Consider the following 23,278-nt stretch of genomic DNA (forward strand, 5'->3'; position numbering starts at 1 on the left):
AGGAAGTTTAAAAGTAGAAACAAAAATAAAATAAAAACTGAAAGAAAATATTAACCAGTATACATATACTATAGGGAACTTTAAGCACTACCAGATGAGGCTCAAAAACCAAACATAAAAATAATAATTTAAAAACAACAAATGGTGTTGGACCAAATGAATAGCCACACACACAAGAATGAAAACTGGATCACTATCTCATACCATATAGATAAGTTAATTCAAAATGGATTAAAGAGTCAGGCATAAGTCAACAAAATGTATCCCCCCCAAAAAAAGCAAGAGTAAAATACTTCATGCTATCAGTGTCAGTGTTTTCTTTGGTGATTTGATTCAGTGGGAAGGAAAACCAAAAATATAAATAAATAAATAAATAAACAAATAGATGAACCAGAGCAACATAGCTCAATAGGCTGCATGCTAGTCCCTCAAACCCCAAAACAAAAGATAAAAACAAAAATTCCTGGGAGTACATAGAACTAAAAAGCTTTTGCACTGTCACAGAAACTATTGCTAAAAGAAAAAGTCTTCCTATTGAATGGGAGAGAAGTATCCATATACCACATATCTGATAAAGGGTTAATATCCAAGATAATTAACACATTTGCAAGACTCAGCAATATAAAACAAACAACCCTATGAAAATGGGAGAAGAGCTGGATGGAAACTTCCCCCAGAGTGTCCACTCTATGCACATGGGCCAGAGAGATAGCTCAACATGCTGAGCACATGCTTTCCAAGTAGGATATCTGCTTGATTCTCTGACACCACAGGGTCCTCCAAGTACCACAGAGCAACACCCAAGCTGAGCCAAATGAGCACTGCCTGGGGTAGCCCCCAGACAAACAAACAAACAAACAAACAAAAAAGATATACAGATGGCCAACAGGCACATGAAAAATTGCCCATCTTCACTGCTTAAGATGGAAATGCAAATCAACATGAGATACTACCACACACCGGTGAGAATGGCCTATGTCAAAAAACGGCCAGAAACAAGCTCTGGAAGGGACCCTGAAAAGGAACCTTCATTCACTGTTGGTTGGACTGTAAGTTCGTCACTCTAAAAAGGGAAAAAATATAATTATGGGACTAGAGCAATAGTTATCAGGTAGGGTGCTTGCCTTGCATGCATCCAACCTGGGTTGGATCCCCAGCATCTCATATGGTCTCCGGAGCCTATCAGGAGTGATCCCTGGGTGCAGAGCCAGAGCTAAAGCCAGGGATAAACACTGCTGGGTGTGGCCCCCAAAACAACAACAACAACAACAAAATAGAATTACATATGGCCCAGCAATTCTATTCTTAAGTACCTATTCAAAGAACACAAAACACACTTAGAGTCAAACTGAAGGTGACATAGGGAAGGTAGGAGGGTCATGGGTACAGTGGTGGGGATGTACAGTTCCTTTGTACATCAGCACCAGAAACTTGAACACTATTATAACTCGACTTCCTAAACTATTAGACTAAAAGTTTTAAGTGGCCAGACAGATGGTACAATGGAGAAGGCATTTTCATTGCATGCAGCAGATCCAGGTTTGATCCCTGGCACCTCGTATAGGTTCCCTGAGTCCCACTGGAGGGATTCCTGAGACAGCCATGAGTAAGCTTCAGCACCACCAGATGTGGCCCAAACTCCTCAACCACCTACTCAATTAAAAAAAAAACCTTTCACAATATAATCAATAATAGCTAAGATCTGGAAACAACCCCTTGTCAATAATAGTTGAATGAAAAAATGTAGTACATACACAAACAAAACACATCTATCTGAATACACACACACACACACACACTCACAATGGAATCCTACTCAGCCATAAGAAAAGATGAAAGCTATGAATGGAACTAGAGGGAATTGTGTGAAAGAAGTCAGGAGAAAGACAAACACTGGATAATTTCACTCACATGTGATACATAGAGAAACGACAGACAACATCCAGTGAAACTCATAGACTCTAACCAGAGAACTAAGAACTGAGATTATAAAAGGGATCAAGAGGAAAACATGAGCCAAGATGGTTCAGTGGATGTGGCAGAGATATTTGCACTTTGCTGGTGGGCATAGTATGGTAACCTTGTACCCCTTAAACACAAACATTTATCATTTTTGTTTTGGCCACAACTGGCAGTGCTCAGGGTTTAGTCTTGGCAGATTCCAAGGTCCCTACAGGATGCCAAGGATCAAACCCAGGTCAGCCATGGGCTGTGTGCAAGGCAAGTGCCTACACACTGTGCTATCTATCTCTCCGGTACCTTATAGCTTTTAAGACCAATGTTTAAAAAAAATTATTTTTAATAAAGAATGCAACAAAAAATGCAACTTAATTTTGAAATAAAAGAACATGTAGGCTGAGCTGTAGCTCAAAAGGCTAGATCAAATGACCTGCATGCACTCGGCCCTGGAACTAGTTGGGCCCACCTCAGCCTCCTGCATGGAAACCCATCACACCAATCCCTACAACAACATTACCATCATCTTGGTACCACTGAGTCCAGAGTCTAAGTACTGAGCATCAGGCCCCTCATTATCAGTCTGAGTATTGCTGGGAGAAGTCACTGGGTACACACACACACACACACACACACACACACACACACACACACACCACCACCACCACCACCACCACCACCACCACCACCACACCACACCAAAAAAAAAAGAAAAAGAAAAAAAAGAATATTCTGTGATTCTGAGTGCAGAAGACAGGTAGATAGGGAAGGGCCCTATGGCAATGAAATTCCTGGGAAGTAATAAAACCAATATCCCCAAGGCTATGAAAACCCACTTTATGAGCGCAGGAATAAGGCCTGATTAGACCTTTATCTGAATCCAGCACAAACCCAGAGAAGACTTGACACATCCCTTCCTCCCAATTCAAGAGAAGCTACAGCAGGAACAAAGGCCAAGAAAGGAATTTCAAAAAAGACCATACATTACTCCCAGCTCTATCCCCTTGGCAACCACCCTAGCAATGGACTCTTACCTGGGTAGAATAGGCAGCTTGGGAGAAAGCCTACAAAAGATAACTTGAACAAAGGAAGAGCTTGCATATGCTAGCCGAGCCCATGTGCTGCTTGTGTCTGTGTGTCAAGCATATGTGGTGCACAAGCACATGTGTCACCTGCATCTCCCCTTTTGAGAGATGTACTTCCATACCTTCATACTTTGATGCTGGTATGTGTACTAGGGCTCTCTCCTCCTTTGGAAAAGCCATATTCTCTTGAGCGTGTTACTCTCTCTCTCTCTCTCCCTTCCTCCCCTTCCTCAAAACCCTCCAAGTAAAATGTTTTTTACTTCACTGCTCCTCTCCTGATATTCTTTTCTGTGAGAAAGGCGAAGGACCCAAAAGGTAAGGCCTAGGACTGACTTTCCTTTCCTGCAAAGAATAATTCCTCATTCTAGCCTGAATTCACAGCTTCCCAAGAAATCAGATGGTGGGGCTTAACTCTCATGCCACACACAACAGGTGGACATCGGATGTGGCTTGACAGCTACCTAGTGGGGCTGGTGGGACTTGAGGTCCATGCTGTGCAGGGACTCATCGCAGACTTTATCAACCCTAGACTTCCAGGCCAGCCCTGGGGTAGTAGAGGTGGATTGAGAGAAAGTGGCAGATCCTCTTCTCTAAACTGATGTCTCTCTCCTCTCTGCTTCACATGAGTCATTTGGAAGTCCACTGGCATCATTAGCAACACTCAGTAAATCCTACCAGTCTAGCACCATTGAACTTCTCAGCATAAGACCCCCACAACTAACCAAAGTGCCGAGCCTAGTCCCAGGCTGCATCTCTATTCTGGTAACTTAACTTTGGCACAATAAGACAGACACAGGATAGGGGAGATGACTGGGTACAAGGTATAGAGATTCATTTCCTTCCCAACTACAGATAAAGAAAGAAAGAAGCACTGTAGCTCTGTAGCACTATTCTCCCGTTGTTCATCGATTTGTTCCAGCAGGCACCAGTAACATCTCCATTGTGAAACTTGTTACTGTTTTTGGCATATCAATATGCCACATGTAGCTTGCCAGGCTCTGCTGTGCGGGCAGGATACTCTCGGTAGCTTGCTGGGCTCTCTGAGAGGAATGGAGGAATTGCACCTGGGTCAGCCACATGCAAGGCAAATACTCTACCCGCTGTGGACTGGAGCAATAGCACAGCGGGTAGGGTGTTTGCCTTGCATGTGGCCGATCCGGGCTTGATCCTCAGCATCCCATATGGTCCCCTGAGCACTGCCAGGAGTAATTCCTGAGTGCAAAGCCAGGAGTGACCCCTGTGCATCATTGGGTGTGATCCAAAAGTAGAAAGAAAGAAAGAAAGAAAGAAAGAAAGAAAGAAAGAAAGAAAGAAAGAAAGAAAGAAAGAAAGAAAGAAAGAAAGAAAGAAAGAAAGAAAGAAAGAAAGAAAGAAAGGAAGGAAGGAAGGAAGGAAGGAAGGAAGGGAGAGAAAGAAAGAGAGAGAGAGAAAGAAAGAAAGAAAGAAAGAAAGAAAGAAAGAAAGAAAGAAAGAAAGAAAGAAAGAAAGAAAGAAAGAAAGAAAGAAAGAAAGAAAGAAAGAAAGAGAAAGAGAGAAAGAGAGGAAGGAAGGAAGGAAGGAAGGAAGGAAGGAAGGAAGGAAGGAAGGAAGAGAGAAAGAAAGAAAGGAAGGAAGGAAGGAAGAAAGAAAGAAAGAAAGAAAGAAAGAAAGAAAGAAAGAAAGAAAGAAAGAAAGAAAGAAAGAAAGAAAGGGAGGGAGGGAGGAAGGGAAGAAAGAAAGAAAGGAAGAAAGAGAAAGAAAGAGAGAAAGAAAGATAGGAAGGAAGGAAGGAAGAAAAAGAAAGAAAGAAAGAAAGAAAGAAAGAAAGAAAGAAAGAAAGAAAGAAAGAAAGAAAGAAAGAAAGAAAGAAAGAAAGAAAGAGAGAAAGAGAGGAAGGAAGGAAGGAAGGAAGGAAGGAAGGAAGGAAGGAAGGAAGGAAGGAAGGAAGGAAGAGAGAAAGAAAGGAAGGAAGAAAGAAAGAAAGAAAGAAAGAAAGAAAGAAAGAAAGAAAGAAAGAAAGAAAGAAAGAAAGAAAGAAAGGGAGGGAGGAAGGGAAGAAAGAAAGAAAGGAAGAAAGAGAAAGAAAGAGAGAAAGAAAGATAGGAAGGAAGGAAGAAAAAGAAAGAAAGAAAGAAAGAAAGAAAGAAAGAAAGAAAGAAAGAAAGAAAGAAAGAAAGAAAGAAAGAAAGAAAGAAAGAAAGAAAGAAAGAAAGAAAGAAAGAAAGAAAGAAAGAAAGAAAGAGCCACAAAACTGATTAGTTAAGTCTGGGGAGATGGCACAGAGAGCTAGAGTGCCTGTTTTGTTTGCTGAGGCTGGAGGTTTGGTCCTCAGCACTGCATGGTCCCGAGAGCACTGTTGGTGACGCCCCAACCACATCACTATGTGTGAAAAAGAACAGATCTAAAAATATATGGACAACCAATTTTCAACAGACACTAAGACAATTCAGTGAACTGGGTCATTTTAATAAAAGGCTCAAATAATAGATAACTAGAGTTAAAAAAATGCTAACCTGTACTTCTCACCAAAATAAAAATATAAATCAGTGTCAGAGAGATAGTACAGTGGATAAGGCCCTTGCACTGCCAGTGGCTGACCTGATTTGATGCCTGATACCACATATAGTCCCCTGAGTAATCCTTGAGTAAGCCCTGAGCTCAGCCTCCTAAAACACTTAATTCAAACTGGATTAGAGACCTAAATATATAAACTATAAAAATCCTTGGGGCAAGGGGAGAAAAATCTCTGTGGATTAGGCCCAGGTTTCTTATTATGGCACTAAAATCATGATTTCTAAAGTTAAAAACTCATATAATTATAATAGACTTCAATAAAATATTTACTCCAAGAGTGTTACTGCTTCCTCTATGTGTGAGGTCCTGGGTTCAATGAACAATAGCATCCCCCACCCCAAAATAACACAAAATAGAAAGAACTGTTAAAAAAAATGAGAGAAGCCATGGGTTGGAGGAGAAATACTTGAAATCATATAGGTAATAAAGAATTTGTGAGAAAAAAAATTTGCATTCACATAATGGAATACTACTTAGCAATAAGAATGAACTCTTGATAGACATAACAGGGATGAATTTGAAAATATTTACAGAGTTCAACAGTGATGGAGGGACTTCCCTCCAGGAAACAGTCCAGGAGCATTTCTACCAGCAGTTGCTGCATTTTGAGATTGGTTTGTGTGCCTCTGGGATCATGGCTGTTCAGGAACAGAGGAGGAGCCATTTGTGGGTGGCCTCTTGGGGTCTCGTCTGCACGGGGAGAAGGGCTGGTTCTGCCCCTCCCCCCATTGAGAGATTTCTCTCGTGCCCCATCACTGCAAGTTCCTACCTTTCTGTCCAATTGGCTCTGAAAGGTGGTGGTCGCCATGCTGTCGTAAAGGGAAAAGGCCAAGGGACAAAAACCCTTCCCCTCCCGGGGTGGCATGGGGCCGTAGTTTAGAGCAGGTCTATATGCATAAAATTTTAGAATATGCAAACTAATCAATGATGATCTAAAGACAGATTAGAGGGACTGGTAGAAGCTTCAGGTAAGAAGGGTACAGAGGACAGTGGGCAGGGTGAGGCTTACTGGGGGACATGAGGGAACATCTGGTTTATCCATTTTTTTTTTCCTTTTTGGGTTTTCACTGGGGGCCGGGAGGAACTGAGGACAAATCCATTGCTCAAGGGCTGTTCCTGGCTCTGTGTTTAGGATTAAACCCAGTCAGTGCTTAAGAGACCTTGTGTGATGACAGGGACTAAAACAGGGTTGGCCACATGCAAAGAAAGTGTCCTAACCCCTGTGTTATTTCTTTGGCCTGTGGGTGACATCTGTTAAACTTAAATTGTGGGAGCCAGGGATGTGGCTCAAGTGGTAGGCCACGGGCCTTGTAAATGTATATTCCTGGACTCCACCACGGGCAGATATGGCCCCAGGAGTCCCCTAGCTCGGCAGGAAGTAGCCTCCACTCCTGACAAACAAAAAATACTTGCATCAACCACTTGAAATGTGTACAGTTAAATGTATGTATGAAAATATTACAACAAACCTTTAAAAAGGTAGTAGATAAAATTCAATAAAACATTAACATTTATTATTCTTGATGGTGAACACATAGCTGCTTGCATGTTTCTACATGCTTTTTTGCATTTGTTTCAGAACTGAATTTAGAAAATCTAGCAAAACTCCTTAATGAAAGAAAAAATATTATGGAAACTAAGTAAATGGTGGACATCAGGCTGCAGTCTGGATCTTTGGTCTCCTACTTCAATTGTCTTTCCATTTTATCAAGATAAGCTTTGGAGAGGAATGCTTACCTTTAAATTTATCCATTGTCCCAATGTTTTGAAGAATTCTTCTAGGAGAGTTGGCTGTAAGGTAAGCTGCCTTTTCATATTCACCGAGGGACATTAATTCATTGAACCTATGGCCATTGTATGTCAGTAAGCATGACAAATGCACGAGAAAAAACAAAATTGATTAGAAATATCTTATTTCTAACATACACATATATGCAAATGTCTAATAAAGACAAAACATAGGGGCATAATTGTATAGAAAACAAAAAGACAATTCTAATAAACTCTTAACTAGATTTGCTTTGTTAATATGGTCTTTCATGTATTCTTTTTTTGTTTGTTTTGGTAATCTCAGACTGTTACTCTCACCTGATAGCTGACACTAAACCTAATCTTATATTTTGTGTGTGTTTATGGTGCTTATAGCAAGTGGTACAAAGTGAGAAGCAATAACACACCACGAATTTACAATGATCTCAGATTTTTACTCTCAGATCTCTAGATGAAAAGGGAACCTGGAAAATCTTAGTATAACCAAAATTTTGATCACAAAGGCCTTCCAGTTAGAGATTTCTTAATGTCCTTAGTATATTCAGATGTCATAGAATCCAATTAAATATTACATTTACAAAACAAGAAAAAAAAACAGTTAAGATAGTGTTAGCCTCTTCTAAGGCAAAACATGTCCAAATCAGCTTTTGCCTCACAGTAAGATTATGGCAAACAGGATTTAGACAATATTTTAAGTTAATATGGTGCCCAGAGGGCAGAATTAGTGGAGAAATGCTAAGCAAATTAAATACACTGTTAATCTTCAGCCAGCTGGAGCGCTAGAGCAGCAGGTAGGGCGTTCGCCTTGCACGCAGCTGACCAGGGTTTGATTCCTCTGCCCCTTTTGAGAGCCCGGCAAGCTACCAAGAGTATCTTGCCCACTAAGCAGAGCCTGGCAAACTACCTGTGGTGTATTCAATATGCCAAAAACAGTAACAAGTCTCACAATGGAGACGTTACTGGTGCCCGAGCAAATCGATGAGCAATGGAATGTCAGTGACAGTTTATCTTCAGCAATGTTTGCATCCATATGTAAAGGTAGACTTAAAGAAGCATATACAGTTTAAGGAAATAATACAACATTTTTTTAACATGAGGTATAAATTAGGAAATGGGAGAAAAATATAAATAAAATGTCTCAACACTGCAACTATTCTATATCTGCCAAAAAAAATTTTCTAGACTACCTATTAGGAAGTTTTTATCACAAAAAATACTATGTTTATTTGTGGGGTGGGGGCACACTCACGGGTGCTCAGGGCTTACCCCTGCCTTTGTGCTCAGGAAATGGGGAACCAAATGTGCTGGGAACTGAAGCTGGGTCAGCCCATGCAAGACAAGTACCTGAGCCACTGCACTATCTCTCTGGCCCAACAAAATGTATAACTTTTAAATTCAAGTTTATACTCTAATTTACTTACTAGAATATAAACTCTAAGAACATAAAATCTAGAGACTATAGCGAGAGATGCAAAATAAATATTAAATGTTAATAAATAAAAGATTATTAAACTTATATTGCATAAATTTATAAATAAATGCTGATTGAATGCTAGCTATTAATGCTGTTTACTTAATTAATTAATTAATTTGGGGGAGTTACAGCTGATGGTGCTCAGGGACTCTTGGTTCTGTGCTCAGGGTCCACTCTTGGTGGGCCCGGAGGGCCAAATGGGGTGTCAGGGAATTAACCCAGGTCTGTTGCATGCAAGACAACAACCCTGCCCTCTGTACTATGACTCTGGCCTCAAATGCTACTATTTAACAAAGAAAATCAAAGTTTTAAAAATATTTGCCTTTCAATGTAGGAGAGCAAATTTTCAGTTTCTTTTGCTTTGTTTGGATTATCTTCAAATATATCCTCAAAAGTGCCTTTCTTATCTGTAAACAATGAAAACACCACAAGATTGCTTTTTGAACCACAACACCCAAAAGGAGAGAGAAAGCGAAAGGGAATGCCCTGCCACAGAGGCGGGGTGGGGTGGAGGGGATGGGGTGGGGGTGGTGGGAGGGATGCTGGGACCATTGGTGGAAAATGGGCACTGGTGGAGGGATGGGTACTTGATCATTATATGACTGAAACTCAAGCATGGAAGCTTCTTTTTTTTTTTTAATTTTTTATTGAGTCACCATGTGGAAAGTTACAAAGTTTTCAGGTTTAAATCTCAGCTATACAATGCTCGAATACCCATCGCTTCACCAGTGCTCATATTCCACCACCAAGAATCCCAGTATAGCTCCACCCCGCCCCCTCACACCCCAACCCCCCCCATACCCCTAGCCCCCCAAGCACGGAAGCTTCTAAGTCTGTAACTGTACCTCATGGTAATTCACTAATAAAATAGGAAAAAAAATTAAAATAATAGATTGGCTTTTGGGCTTTTTATCAATAAAAAACTTAAAATTCATGTTTAATACAAACAACTTGGTAATGTTGTTTGGTATAGTTCCTAAAACACTGACCTCTGTCTAAAGAGAATGGTGTCTGATCCTTCCTTATTTCCACTTATATTTTCAGGCATTCTCTCTCTTTGACCCACCAAGCATCTATTCAACTTTCCAGCCATTAAAGGAAGAACCACAGTGTAACAGAGATGTAACAAAATTAATTTTGCTTTCTTTAAAACCTAGTGTAGTAAAATCCCTCTTCAGCTTTCTAGGAAAAAAAACATTTGTCTATTCAGTCACAGTCACAGTCATCCTGTTGCTCATCGATTTGTTCGAGCGGGCACCAGTAACGTCTCTCATTGTGAGACTTACTGTTACTGTTTTTGGCATATCCAATACTCTACGGGTAGCTTGCCAGGCTCGACGGTGCAGGCGTGATGCTCTCGGTAGCTTGCCGGGCTCTCCGAGAGGGGAGGAGGAATCGAACACAGGTCGGCCGCGTGAAAGGTGAACGCCCTACCGCTGTGCTATCGCTCCAACCCTCAATTGTCTATTATGTCTATCTAATTAAAGATAAAGATAAACTACCCTGTTGTTCTTGCAGTGTCTGAACATGCTCCATGAAGTCTTGAAACAATGTGCTCATATTAGATTTTATCCATGAAGAGAATGCAAATGAAACCAGCTGCAGTCTTTGGTAACTAAATAGATGAAAAAAGTTAATGATATATTGAACCTAAAGTCAAATGAACGAATATTAGTATAAACACAAATAAAAGCTTCATACCGAAGCTGTAATTCTTTTTTCATATTTTCAGCTACATCCCGCCGTTTTAAAAGCATAATTATTTCCTCTTCTAAATCATCTTTCCTTTGAATTGGCACATATTTTTTCTCCTTTACTTGTTTCATTTCTGTGCATTTATCTTCAAGATGCTTCAGGTATTTTTTGAGATCGTCTAAATTCACTGACTCTTGGAGAGTCATGCCTATAGGTAAAAAGAACAAACAAAACAAGGCAAGCCATAATGTGGACCTTTGTCCAAATATCTGCAAAACATGAAACCGTTCATTCACTGTGTAAAGAATTCAGAAATGCAGCATGAACTTATAGCTTACTGTTCAGAAAACAGGTAATTATACAATTTAAAAAAGCTAGTAGTTTTAAACATCTCATTAATGAGAACTGGGTTGGAGCCATAGCACAGCGGGTAGGGCATTTGCCTTGCACGTAGCTGACCTGGGTTCGATTCCTCCGCCCCTCTCGGAGAGCCCAGTAAGCTACTGAGAGTATTCTGCCCACACGGCAGAGCCTGACAAGCTCCCCATGGTGTATTCGATATGGCAAAAACAGTGACGAGTCTCCAATGGAGACATTACCGTGCCTGCTGGAGCAAATCGATGAACAATAGAATGACAGTGCTACAGTGCTACAGATTGTCCTAAGAACAGATAACATACAAATTTTATCATATTAAGATTAAAGCAAAACAAAATGAAAAAAAAAAACCCTCATCACTGCACATTGCAAATCCCTAAAATTCAGTTACTCAACACCAAGAGTCTCTGACTAACAATTCAGGATTTCTGTCCAATGACTTCATCCACCATAATTTACTACAGCCAGCCCAAAGTATCTGTTTATTCTCTCCAATGCAAATTGTAAAATACCTGCCATATCATCAACTCTCTCTCTTCCTCCCTATCTCTCTCGCTCATTCTCTCTCTCTCTCAACCCTGTGAAGTCATTATTCTTAACACAAACACCTAAAATATCTTCCATTCTTGGGCCAATTGCTGTCTTTTTTTTTAATTCCTTAATTTTTTATTCCTGGTACCACTACCACAATTTACAGGGCAATATACCTGATGTAATGAAAAGAAAAAGAAAAAGACAAAGCTACAACAGATAAAAGACCTCAGGAATGTACATCTAATTGACACTACATTGCATTAATCAATAGCTGCACTTTTGCAAACTGTGGCTATGACAGTCCTGAACAAGAAGGGTTTCCTGTTTAAGCTGCAGTAACTTTTCTGACTATGGATCATCGCTCCTTCTGTGGCAGATTTTTACAGTTCCTCTAATGGATTTGGGACGACTGTCTCAAAGTAACCTGCAGCTTTCCTGACAACTCCTCGATCTCTCTCCTGCTAAGAACTGTAGCCCTTTTCTGCTGAGTTTTTAGAACCTTCTGCTACCATAGCCACCACTTCCACCACCAGATCCATAACCACCACCTTAGGGACTGCCCGAGCTTCTTCCACCAAAACTGCCCCCCTTTCATGGGTCCATAATTTGATTGCTGTTGTCCACTATAATTTCCAAAATCATTATAGTTCCCACCACCACCATAGTTACCACCGCCAAAATTTCCTCCTTCATTGTAACCATCATATCCTCCACCACCTCCACCATATCCACCACCTTGGTTTCCATATCCTGGTCCTCCACCACCATAGCCTCCTCTACTACTATAACCAGGACCTCCGCCATAGTTGCCACCATCACCTCCAAATCCATTATATGCACCATCACCTCCTCCATAACTACCTCTGCTGCCACCACCGCCACCACCATAGCCTCCTCTTCCACCAAAGTTTCCACCATGGCCAAAGTTTCCTCCACCACCTCCAAAATTGCCTCCACGACCCATAAAGTTGCCAGATCCACCTCCACGACCTCTTTGCGATCCAGCAGACTGCATTTCTTGTTTAGAAAGGGCCTTTTTCACTTCACAATTATGCCCATTAATAGTGTGGTATTTCTGAACAACAATTTTATCAACTGTATCATGATCATCAAAAGTTACAAAAGCAAATCCTCTCTTTTTCCCACTCTGCCTGTCTTCCATAACTTCTATGGTTTCAATTTTGCCATACTTTTCAAAGTAGTCTCTCAAATTATATTCCTCTGTATCTTCTTTAATACCACCAACAAAAATTTTCTTCACTGTTAGATGGGCACCAGGCTTCACAGAATCCTCTCTAGAAACAGCTCTCTTTGGTTCCACTACACGCCCATCAACCTTATGTGGTCGAGCACACATAGCTGCATCCACCTCTTCAACACATGAGTAAGTCACAAAACCAAAGCCTCTGGAACGTTTTGTTTGGGGGTCTCTCATCACCACACAATCTGTAAGTGTGCCCCATTTCTCAAAATGTTCTCTTAAACTATCATCTGTAGTTTCAAAGCTCAAACCTCCAATAAACAGTTTTCTCAACTGCTCTGGTTCCTTTGGATCATGGCCCTCCTCCCCCCGGCGGCGGCGGCGACGGCCGGAGTCGGGCTGGGGGCCGGGCCAATTGCTGTCTTTAAAGGTATAATAATTCTATACGAATTATTATCTCAGGGCTGGAGCAACAGCACAGTGGGTAGGGCATTTGCCTTGCCCGGGTTCAATTCCCAGCATCCCATATGGTCCCCTGAGCACTGCCAGGGGTAATTCCTGAATGCAGAGCCAGGTGCATTGCCAGGGGTGACCCAAAAAAACAAAAAACAAACAAAAAGTATTATTATCTCCTTTTCCCCACCCCGACGAGGTCCCGAGTTGTTGCCCATGAACGGCTCCTCTGGCTCCTGAACGGCCATGATCCTAAAGGCACACAAACCAATTTCGAACCCAGCGGATTTTGGCAGAAATGCATCTGGACTGTGCATTAAACTACAGCACCATGCTGCCCCGGGTGGGAAAAGGTGTATGTCCCTCCGCCTTACCTCCACCCCACCCCTCGGCAGCACAGTGGCCACCATCTTTCAGAGCCTATTGGACAGCCAGGTATGAGACTGCAGTGACGAGACACGTAGGGCCTCACGGGATGGGGGTGGAACTGGCCCGTCCCTTCTCCCATACCCGATGAGGCCCCAAGTTGCCGCCCACGAACAACTACAGCTTTGTAACTAAAATATCAGAAATACAAAATCACGCGACAGCAATAGCAGCCACGCAACATCATGTGTTCTTCATAATCAGCAATAGAAAACAAATTATCTAATGATGCCTTTTCGGCAGGTCTGATTATTGGGGGAAATTCCAAATAATAATGGTAGGTTTCTTGTCAAAATATTAAATGTAATCAAAGTGAGAGAGAGCAAAGTGGAAATCATCTGCCACACAGGCAGGGGGAGGGGTGGAATGGGATGTATACTAGGGTTCTTGCTGGTGGAAAATGTGCACTGGTGAAGAGATGGGTGTTTGATCATTATATGATGGAGACTTAAAATAAAAGCTTTGTAACTGTTATCACAGTGATTCAATAAATAAAAAAATTTAAAAAATAATTATAATCTGTTGGTCACCCTCCAGATCCCATGGCTGCTTCTCCTGCAAGGGAGCATAAAATGAGGCCCCCATAGCCACACCACTGGACTTCACGCCAGGCTGCTTTCACTCAGGGTGTCCCAAAGTGGGGAGGGTGAGAGCCCTCCCCAACCCAAGTGATGAAGTCCCAGCAGCTAACCTCCATAACCCAACCTCCACCACGCTCCAGGCTGCTTTCCACATGCTCAGGCCAAGCCTCACATATGACTGAACGTATTTCTGAACTTCGCAGCAGCACGACACATTATAAGACACTCCCTACCCATTCTCCATAATCACCACACCATATTTGATGGGGTTCAGACAGTCTACAACCAATCATTGAAAGAAATATATATATGCATATATACATATTTTCAGATGTATATACCAAAGCTCACATCACTCAAACTTTAACATGTTAGTGATATCCTATAGAATGTCTTAATGGCTCCTGCCAAAATAGAACAATCTTTGCACTGTTTCCTATATGAACACTTCTTTTTGTAAGCATGTTCAGCAGTTCTTCATAACAGACAACACAAAATATATTCTTTCGTTCGTGATTTGGGACAGGGATTGGGACTTGGGATGGAAACATTCCAAATTTGGTGGTGGGAAGGTGCAATGGTGGTGGGATTGGTGTTTGAATATTAAATGTAATCAAATATTTTGAACTAACTTGTAAAATAAATTTTTAAGAAGAGAATTATTATCTCGGGGCCGCAGAGATAGTACAGCAGGTAGGGTATTTGCCTTGAATGCGGCCGACCCAGGTTCGATTCCCAGCATCCCATATGGTCCCCTGAGCACCGCCAGGAGTAATTCCTGAGTGCAGAGCTAGGAGTAACCACTGTGCATCGCTGGGTGTGATGCAAAAGCCAAAAAAAAAAAAAATATCTGCTAGAAATCTGGGTTAATCCCACCTGATTTTAATCATTCCTTGCTCCCTAATCTTTCTAGGATTTGGTCAGTTTATCAGTTATTCTGCTGTATATCCTCTTTGTAGTTTGCTAGCCATAATTAGGTACATAGATATGCGTATGCTTTGTAGGGGCCACTCCCTTCAGGTGTTCATGCCCAGGGGTCTCCAAGGCTATACCAAGCAGAGTATAGCCACGTGATGCAGGGGACTGAATTCCAGGGCCTCAAACTAGGCATGTGCCAACGGCCACCTTTCAGCACAAATTTTATATTGAAAGGAAACCTAGTTCCTGCTTTCATCAAATGCAAGATGACCTACCAACCTCAGTTGGAATCCTGTAGTATAAACAGTTCATTAACTGAAGACAAAGCTTCTTTCATTAAAACATAATGTGACTTCCTGGATTTCCACCTATTGAATTCTACCTCCTGATAATATTAGTTGAAATCCTTAAGAGTTCTGAATCCAGGGCTGCAGCAATAGTTACAGCAGGTAGTTTGTATGCCTTGCAATAGTTACAGCAGGTAGTTTGTATGTCTTGCATACATCTGACTCGAGCTCAATACCTGGCATCACATATAGTCTGACTCGAGCTCAATCCCTGGCATCACATATAGTCCCCTGAGCACTGCAGGAATAATTCCTGAGCACAGAGCCAGGAGTAACTTCTGAGCATAGCCCAGTCTGGTCCCCAAACAAAACAAAATAAAAAAGTTCTGAATCCAGTTCTCTATTCTTTCTTTTCTTGATGATACTTACCTGTGTTCTACTGTCCACTATTGTAAAGCCTTTCAACATCCTTTTTTATTCCAACATGCACAAATCTCTCATGATTTTTAATTTCTGAAAATGTGACTTATGGGACTAGAATGATAGCACAGAGAGTAGAGCGTTCGCCTTGCATGTGGCTTACCCGGGTTTGATTCCCAGCACCCATATGGTCGCCTGAGCACCACCAGGAGTAATTCCTGAGTGCAGAGCCAGGAGTAACCCCTGTGCATTTCCAAGTGTGACCCAAAAAGCAAAAAAAAAAAGCAGTGCCTTGTATATCCTTTATATCAACCCTTTATCTGATGGGTATTGGGTAAATTTTCTTTCCCATTCCGTAGACTGTCTTTGTATTTTGGTCACTGTATCTTTTGCGGTGCAGAAGCTTCTTAGTTTAATATAGTCCCATTTGTTTATCTCTGTTTCCACTTGGTTGGTCAGAGGCATGTCACCTTTGAATATACCGTTAGCTTCAATGTCGTGGAGGGTTTCGCCAAACTTGTCTTCAATGTACCTTATGGATTGTGGTCTGATGTTAAGGTCTTTAATCTATTTTGATCTGATTTTTGTGCATGGTGATAGGTCGAGATCTAAACCCATTGTTTTGCAAGTGGTTGTCCAGTTATGCCAGCACCATTTGTTAAAGAGGCTTTCTTTGCTCCACTTCACACTACTTGCTCCCTTATCAAAGATTATATGTACATACATTTTGGGTTGTGTGTACGGATATTCCACCCTGTTCCACTGGTCTGCAGATCTGCCTTTGTTCCAGTACCATGCTGTTTTGATTATTACCGCTTTATAGTAGAGTTTGAGGTTGACGAGGGTGATGCCTCCCATCGTCTTTTTCCCAAGAATTACATCAGCTATTCATGGGCATTTATTGTTCAATATGAATTTCAGGAGTGTTTGCTCCATTTCTTTGAAGTTTTTCATGGGTATCCTTATAGGAATCGTATTGAATCTGAACAGTGCTTTGGGGAGTACTGCCATTTTGACAATGTTCATTCTTCCTATCCATGAGCAGGGAATATGTTTCCATTTCCTCATGTCCTCATTTATTTCATGGATTAGCGTTTTGTAGTTTTCTTTGTAGAGATCCTTGACCTCCTTAGTTAGGCTGATTCCGAGGTACTTGATTTTCTGGGTCTCAATTGTGAATGGGATTGTTTTTTTTTTTAATGCTACTTTCCTCTGTCTCATTATTTGTGTATAGGAAGGCCATGGATTTTTGGATATTGATTTTATAACCTGCGACTTTACTGTCTATTGTTTCTAGGAGTTTCTTGGTAGAGATTTTAGGTTTCTCTAGGTATAGTATCATATCATCTGTGAATAGTGAGAGCTTGATTTCTTCCTTCCCTATCTGTATGCTCTTAGTGTCTTTTTCCTGCCTAATTGCTATTGCAAGTACTTCCAGTACTATGTTAAACAGAAGTGGTGAGAGTGGACATCCTTGTCTTGTCCCTGATCTTAGGGGGAAGGCCCTAAGTTTTTCTCCATTGAGGATAATGCTTGCTATGGGTTTGTCATAGAAGGCTTTGACTATCTTGAGGAAAGTTCTCTCTAAACCCATTTTGGTGAGAGTTTTCATCACAAATGGGTGTTGGATTTTGTCAAATGCTTTCTCTGTATCTATTGACATGATAATATGATTTTTATCTTTGCTTTTGTTGATATGATGGGTTATGTTGATTTATTTCCAAATGTTAAACCATCCTTGCATTCCCGGGATGAATCCCACTTGGTTGTGGTGTATGATTTTTTTGATGAGTTGTTGGATTCTATTTGCTAATATTTTGTTGAGGATCTTCGCATCCATGTTCATTAAAGATATTGGCCTGTACTCCCAAAGTGGCCTAAAGTTTTCAGCCTAAAGACTTGTGTACCTGTGCGTTTCGTCGGTTAGCTTGAAATCTCTTCTGAGATTAGTCATGAAGCTCTGAAGCTGAATTGTTTACATCGTGGAATGGTGGTGATTATAGAATGTGGGCATTTAACACATGTTTAATAACACATTCTTTGGTATTTAATAGGATAATAATGTAATCATATGATGCTAGTAGGTATGTAAAGTGGATATAACCTCTATGTAGGGCAATTTGGTAACATTAAAAATTAGGAAAAGATTGATAAGCAGCTGAAGCTTTCCAGGTGGGACCAGTCTGCTGGCTAACTCTAGGGCTGTCTCATAATGGGGGTGAGCAGATTCCTGTTTCTGCCTGAAGGCACAGCAGCCCCTACCAACACCTGACACTCTCCACCATAAAAACAGTCCAGTTCCACAAGCCGCCAGGCCAACAAGTCATTCCAGCTCCATAACTTTTGGAATGCAGGGTCACATACATGAGCCAGTAACACATCCAAATTTCATAGTAATTTGCAGCCCAGTAGGACCACAGAAAATCTGAGGGGAAAATTGTATAGAAAACCACCATACTCAGTGAGCGAAAACAGTATCACAGAAAGCCCAACTAGCAACAACCAGCTCAGTAAATCCTCAAACAATAACTTTAGTAACCCCACTTGAGATATAACAATTATCACAAATTAAATTTCGTTGATCTATTTTGCCTTTGTGTGGTAACAAGCAATATGAAGTACCATTTTTTTGTGCCTGCTAAAGTAGAAGATTTGGATGGTAGGTGAGAAACTGGTGACACTGATGGAGGGAAGTTTACACTGCTGGTGGAATTGGTGTTGGAAGGTTGAATGCCTGAAACAACTGTATTATGAACAACTTTGTAAAGCACAATATTATAATAAATTTTTTAATAAATAAAAATTTATGAACCTATATTAGAAAAGATATTGTCCTGTAGTTTTCCTTGTTAGTGATGTCTTCGTTTGCTTTTGGTATTAGTATTAGTATTAATTTGGCATTATATGTGTCTCATATAAACTGTTTGGGAGAGTTCCTGTTTCTTCAATTTCCTGGAAAAGCTTGAGGAGAACTGGTAACAGATCCTTTTTAAATGTTTGGAAGAATTCGCTAGCGAATGCTTTTGGGGAGACTTTTGATTACAGTTTCAATTTCCTTGATATTAACGGCACTGGTGGGAATCTACAAGAAGAAAACATCTAACCCCATAAAAAAACAGGGAAATGAAATGAACAGAAATTTTCTCAAGGAAGAAATATGAATGGCAAAAAGGCACATGAAAAAATGCTCTTCATCACTAATCATCAGAGAGATGCAGATCAAAACAACCATGAGATACCACCTCACACCACAGAGACTGGCCCACATCCAAAAGAACAAAAGCAACCGTTGTTGGCGTGGATGTGGGGAGAAAAGGACCCTCTTACACTGCTGGTGGGAATGCCAACTGGTTCAGCCCTTTTGGAAAACAGTATGGTCGCTTCTCAAAAAATTAGAAATTGAGCTCCCATTTGACCCAGCGATACCACTCCTGGGAATATATCCCAGAGAGGCAAAAAAGTATAGTCGAAATGACATCTGCACTCAAATGTTTACTGCAGCACTGTTTACAATTGCCAGGATCTCGAAAAAAACTGGAGTGCCCGAGAACAGATGATTGGTTAAAGAAACTTTGGTACAACTACACAATGGAATACTATGCTGCTGTTAGAAAAGATGAAGTCATGACCTTTGCATATAAATGGATCAACATGGAAAGTATCATGCTAAGTGAAATGAGTCAGAAAGAGAGAGACAGATATAGAAAGATTGCACTCACCTGTGGAATATAAAATAACAGTATAGGAGACTAACACCCAAGAATAGTAGAGATAAGTACCAGGAGGTTGGCTCCAAGGCTTGGAAGCTGGCCTCACACGATGGAGGAAGGGACAGCTCAGATAGAGAATGGAACACTAGGTAAAGTGTGATTTGAGGACCTGCATGGGATAGGAGATGCGTGCTCAAAATAGACTATAGACCAAACACGAGGGCCACTCAATGCCTCTATTGCAAACCACAACACCCAAAAGGAGAGAGAGAACAAAAGGGAATGCCCTGCCACAGAGGTGGGGTGGGATGGGGGGGAAGGGGTGGAAGGGTGGGAGGGATACTGGGAACATTGGTAGAGGAGAATGGGCACTGGTGGAGGGATGTAAACAAAATACAAACATGAAAGTTCATAAGTTTGTAATTGTACCTCAAAGTGATTAACTAATAAAAATTTTTAAAAAAGCAAAAAAAAGTGACTTAGCTGAAGATGAGGCTATCTTTAATATCTGTGAATTTTGTTATCCAAATTTATCAATAATATTCAACGGAACTTAATATATTAATTTTTCATCTGACACAGAATAATTTCTCAAGCTTTAGAGCACATTAGAGTAATCTAATGAACAAACACTGACTGTTGGGATCCATGCTGACACCTACCCACACTCCCACACTAATCTGCAGTTTCTGACCATAGTAAGCCTACAACAGGGACAAGGAATTTACATTTATATCAAGGCTTCCAAGCAATGTTAATACAGGAACCACATTTTAATTATATTTTCTATAATCCAGCCAGGCTGGACCTCATAGTTCTTAGTTACATTTTTTTTTATTATTAAATCACTGAGATGCAGTTACAAACCTTCATGTTTGAATTTCAATCTTATACAATGATCAAACACCCATCCCTCGACCAGTGCACATTCTCTACTACCAATGTCCCCAGTATACCCCCCATTTCCAACCCTCCCCCTGCCTCTATGGCAGACAATTTCCCCCATATTCTCTATTTTGGGGCATTATGGTCTGCAGTACAGATACTGAGAGGTTATCATATTTGGTCCTTTATCTGCTTTCAGCACACATCTCCCATCCCGAACGATCCCTCCAACTATCATTGACTTAGTGATCCCTTCTCTATTCTAGCTGTCTTCTCCCCCAGCTCATGAGACAGGCTTCCAACTATGGGGCAATATTCCTGGCCCTTGTGTCTACTGACCTTGGGTGTCAGTCTCATATTATGTTATTTTATATTTCACAAATGAGTGCAGTCATTCTATGTCTGTCCCTCTCTTTCTGATTCATTTCACTCAGCATGATACTCTCCACGACCATCCACTTATAAGCAAATTTCATGACTTTATCTCTCCTAACAGCTGCATTGTTCCATTGTGTAGATGTACCAAAATTTCTTTAACCAGTCGTCTGTTCTTGAAAGTTACATTTTTTAATTCCCTTGTATCTACCCAGAGTACTACCTAAAGTTATTTGTAAAGTCTGGCTAACATTACTTAGAATTTATAGTTACACTGCATATATACTAAATCGTATAATGTGGGAAACTGGAAATATTTAGAATTTCTCACAAATATTTTAACAAAATACAGTACCTGGAATGGGTTTTGAAGGATTTTTGCAGGGTACTTGACATTTTATTCCTTCTGTGTCATATTCTGCTCTACATTGTTTTATTTTGTCTATTTCCAATTGAATCTTTGATGAATTATTTTCAATAACCCTCAGTCTGAAAAACAAAAAGTTTTGTTTCTTTCAACAAATATAATTCTTCATTCATAAGACCTAAAGCAGGTTAAACTATTACTCTATTTTAGCTAATTATCATTTGGAATCATGGAATAGATAGAAGTTTCTAAAACAATGCACAGAAAAAGTTAAAAGTGAGGAACAATTTTCTTAATAATTTTCTATAAATAGCAGGTAGGGCATTTGCCCTGTATGCAGCTGACTTGAGTTCTATTCCTCCATTCCTCTCGGAGAGCCTGGCAAGCTACCGAGAGTATTCGATATGCCAAAAACAGTAACAAGTCTCACAATGGAGACATTACTGGTGCCCGCTCGAGCAAATCAATGAACAACGGGATGACAGTGACAGTGATCAATCTTATACTGATCATGATTTGTAACATCAGATATTGATAAGTGTTAAATATAATAACGTCCTATAATCTGCCTTCCCTTCCTCCTTTCCTCCTTCCCTCCCTTCCTCCCTCCCTCTCCTCTCCTCCCATTTTTCCATTTTTGTCTTGGGGCCACACCCCATTGATAGATAGGTAGATAGGCCCTCAGCAATGAAACTAGGTCAACAAAACTTCTGGGAGGAAAATTCTAAGGTTGATCCACCCTGTGGGTATGGATAAGACCTTGAGCAGCAGCAATGACCCTGAGGAGATTGGACCCCTCCCAATGAAGGAAATTTCTGAATACCAGTGGACCTCTCCCTTAATCTGATTAACTTTAGTGATTCAGCCCAAAGAAAACCATCACCACACCTAACCCCCTGGTAACCTCCTTAGCAATGGACTTTTACCTGGAAAGAAGCCCCACATGGGGGCAGGTTGGAGAAACCCTATAAAAGCCACCCTGAAGAAAGAAAAGGCGTGCATATGCAGCTCCAGCCCATGTGCTGCTCGTGCCCACATGGTCGAGCACATGTGTCACCTACATCAATCCTCTTGAGATGTGTACTTTCATGTCTAATGCTGGGACGTGTGTAGGGGCTCTCTCCGCCCTTAGAGAAGCCCGAATTCTCTCTTGAGCATATTATACACCCTCTCTCTCTCTCCCTCCACACCTTCAAAAAACCCTCCAAATAAAATCTATTTGCTTCACTGCTTATCTACTCCTGAAATTCCTTTCTGCGAGGCAAGACAAGAACCTAGTAAACCCTGGGTCCCGGATGGCAGAGGTGGATGGGGAGAAAGTGACTGTCTTTCTCCTCCCAGCTTCATGTAAGTCACCTGTGGGCCCACTGACATCACCATGATGCTCAGGGCTTACTCCTGGCTCTGAGCTCAGGGATCACCAGGGTTCAAACCTGGCAAGCACCCCTATTGCTCCTGCTCTGCCTCTCTCTTATAAGCATATGCATATTTATATTTAGGGCCTAACTGGATAACCCAAGCTACTCTCAAAGGTATCGCAAAAATGCTAATGTAATACACCTGCAAAGGCCCTTTTTCTGAAATAAGGTAACATTTCCAGATTCCAAATATAAGGACCTAATGCCTGTGGGGAACATGACTTAACTTGCTGCAATAATTTTGATGCTAGAGTGAGAGGAATGATAGCACCTGATGTCGGTGGACCCCATGGGTGGCTCACGAAACAGGAAGAGAAAGACAGTCACTTTCTCCCAATCTGCTTCTGCCACCTGGGGCCCAGGATTACTGGGTTCTTGTCTCACTGGAAGAAAAGAATTTCAGGAGTAGATGAGCTGTGAAGTAAGACAGATTTTATTTGGAGAGTTTTTGAAGGGAAGGAGGAAGAGAAAGTGGGAAAGTGGAGAGTAAGAGACAGAGTAATGTGATCAAGAAAGAATGGGTGGGGGGGAAGAAAGAAAGAACTTGGGCTTTTCCAAGGGCGGAGAGAGCCCCCACACACATCCCCCACACACCCCAGCATTAGATAGGAAAGCATAAAAGTACACATCTCAAGTGGAGAGATGCAGGTGATACATGTGCTCAGGCACCGCATGTATTTGGCCAAGCGGACGCAGGCAGCACACGGGCTCAGACAGCATACGTGCACCCTTCCTTTGTTCAAGATGTCTTTTATAAACTCTTCTCAAGTTGTCTTGATCCGGAAGTTCTGG

General features: G+C 41.2%; 1 protein-coding gene and 1 pseudogene across 4 annotated transcripts in view; both read right to left on the reverse strand.

Moving 5' to 3' along the window:
• The window catches only part of CLHC1 (clathrin heavy chain linker domain containing 1), a 62,170-nt gene that overhangs the window by 15,514 nt on the left and 23,378 nt on the right, over nucleotides 1–23,278 (reverse strand). For 3 of the 4 annotated variants that reach the window (XM_055123109.1, XM_055123110.1, XM_055123111.1), the window contains 3 exons: nucleotides 21,057–21,190; nucleotides 10,540–10,741; nucleotides 7,332–7,438 (listed from right to left, as the gene is read on the reverse strand). In XM_055123109.1, coding sequence (XP_054979084.1) covers nucleotides 7,332–7,438; nucleotides 10,540–10,741; nucleotides 21,057–21,190 — 443 coding nt within the window. Of the gene's footprint in view, nucleotides 1–7,331; nucleotides 7,439–9,160; nucleotides 9,246–10,340; nucleotides 10,454–10,539; nucleotides 10,742–21,056; nucleotides 21,191–23,278 lie in introns of all 4 variants that reach the window. The other variant, XM_004609212.2, reaches the window with a different exon arrangement.
• On the reverse strand, nucleotides 11,570–13,051 carry LOC105943026 (heterogeneous nuclear ribonucleoprotein A3-like; annotated as a pseudogene).

The sequence above is a fragment of the Sorex araneus genome, chromosome X (genome assembly GCF_027595985.1).
Source record: "Sorex araneus isolate mSorAra2 chromosome X, mSorAra2.pri, whole genome shotgun sequence".
Lineage (NCBI taxonomy): Eukaryota > Metazoa > Chordata > Mammalia > Eulipotyphla > Soricidae > Sorex > Sorex araneus.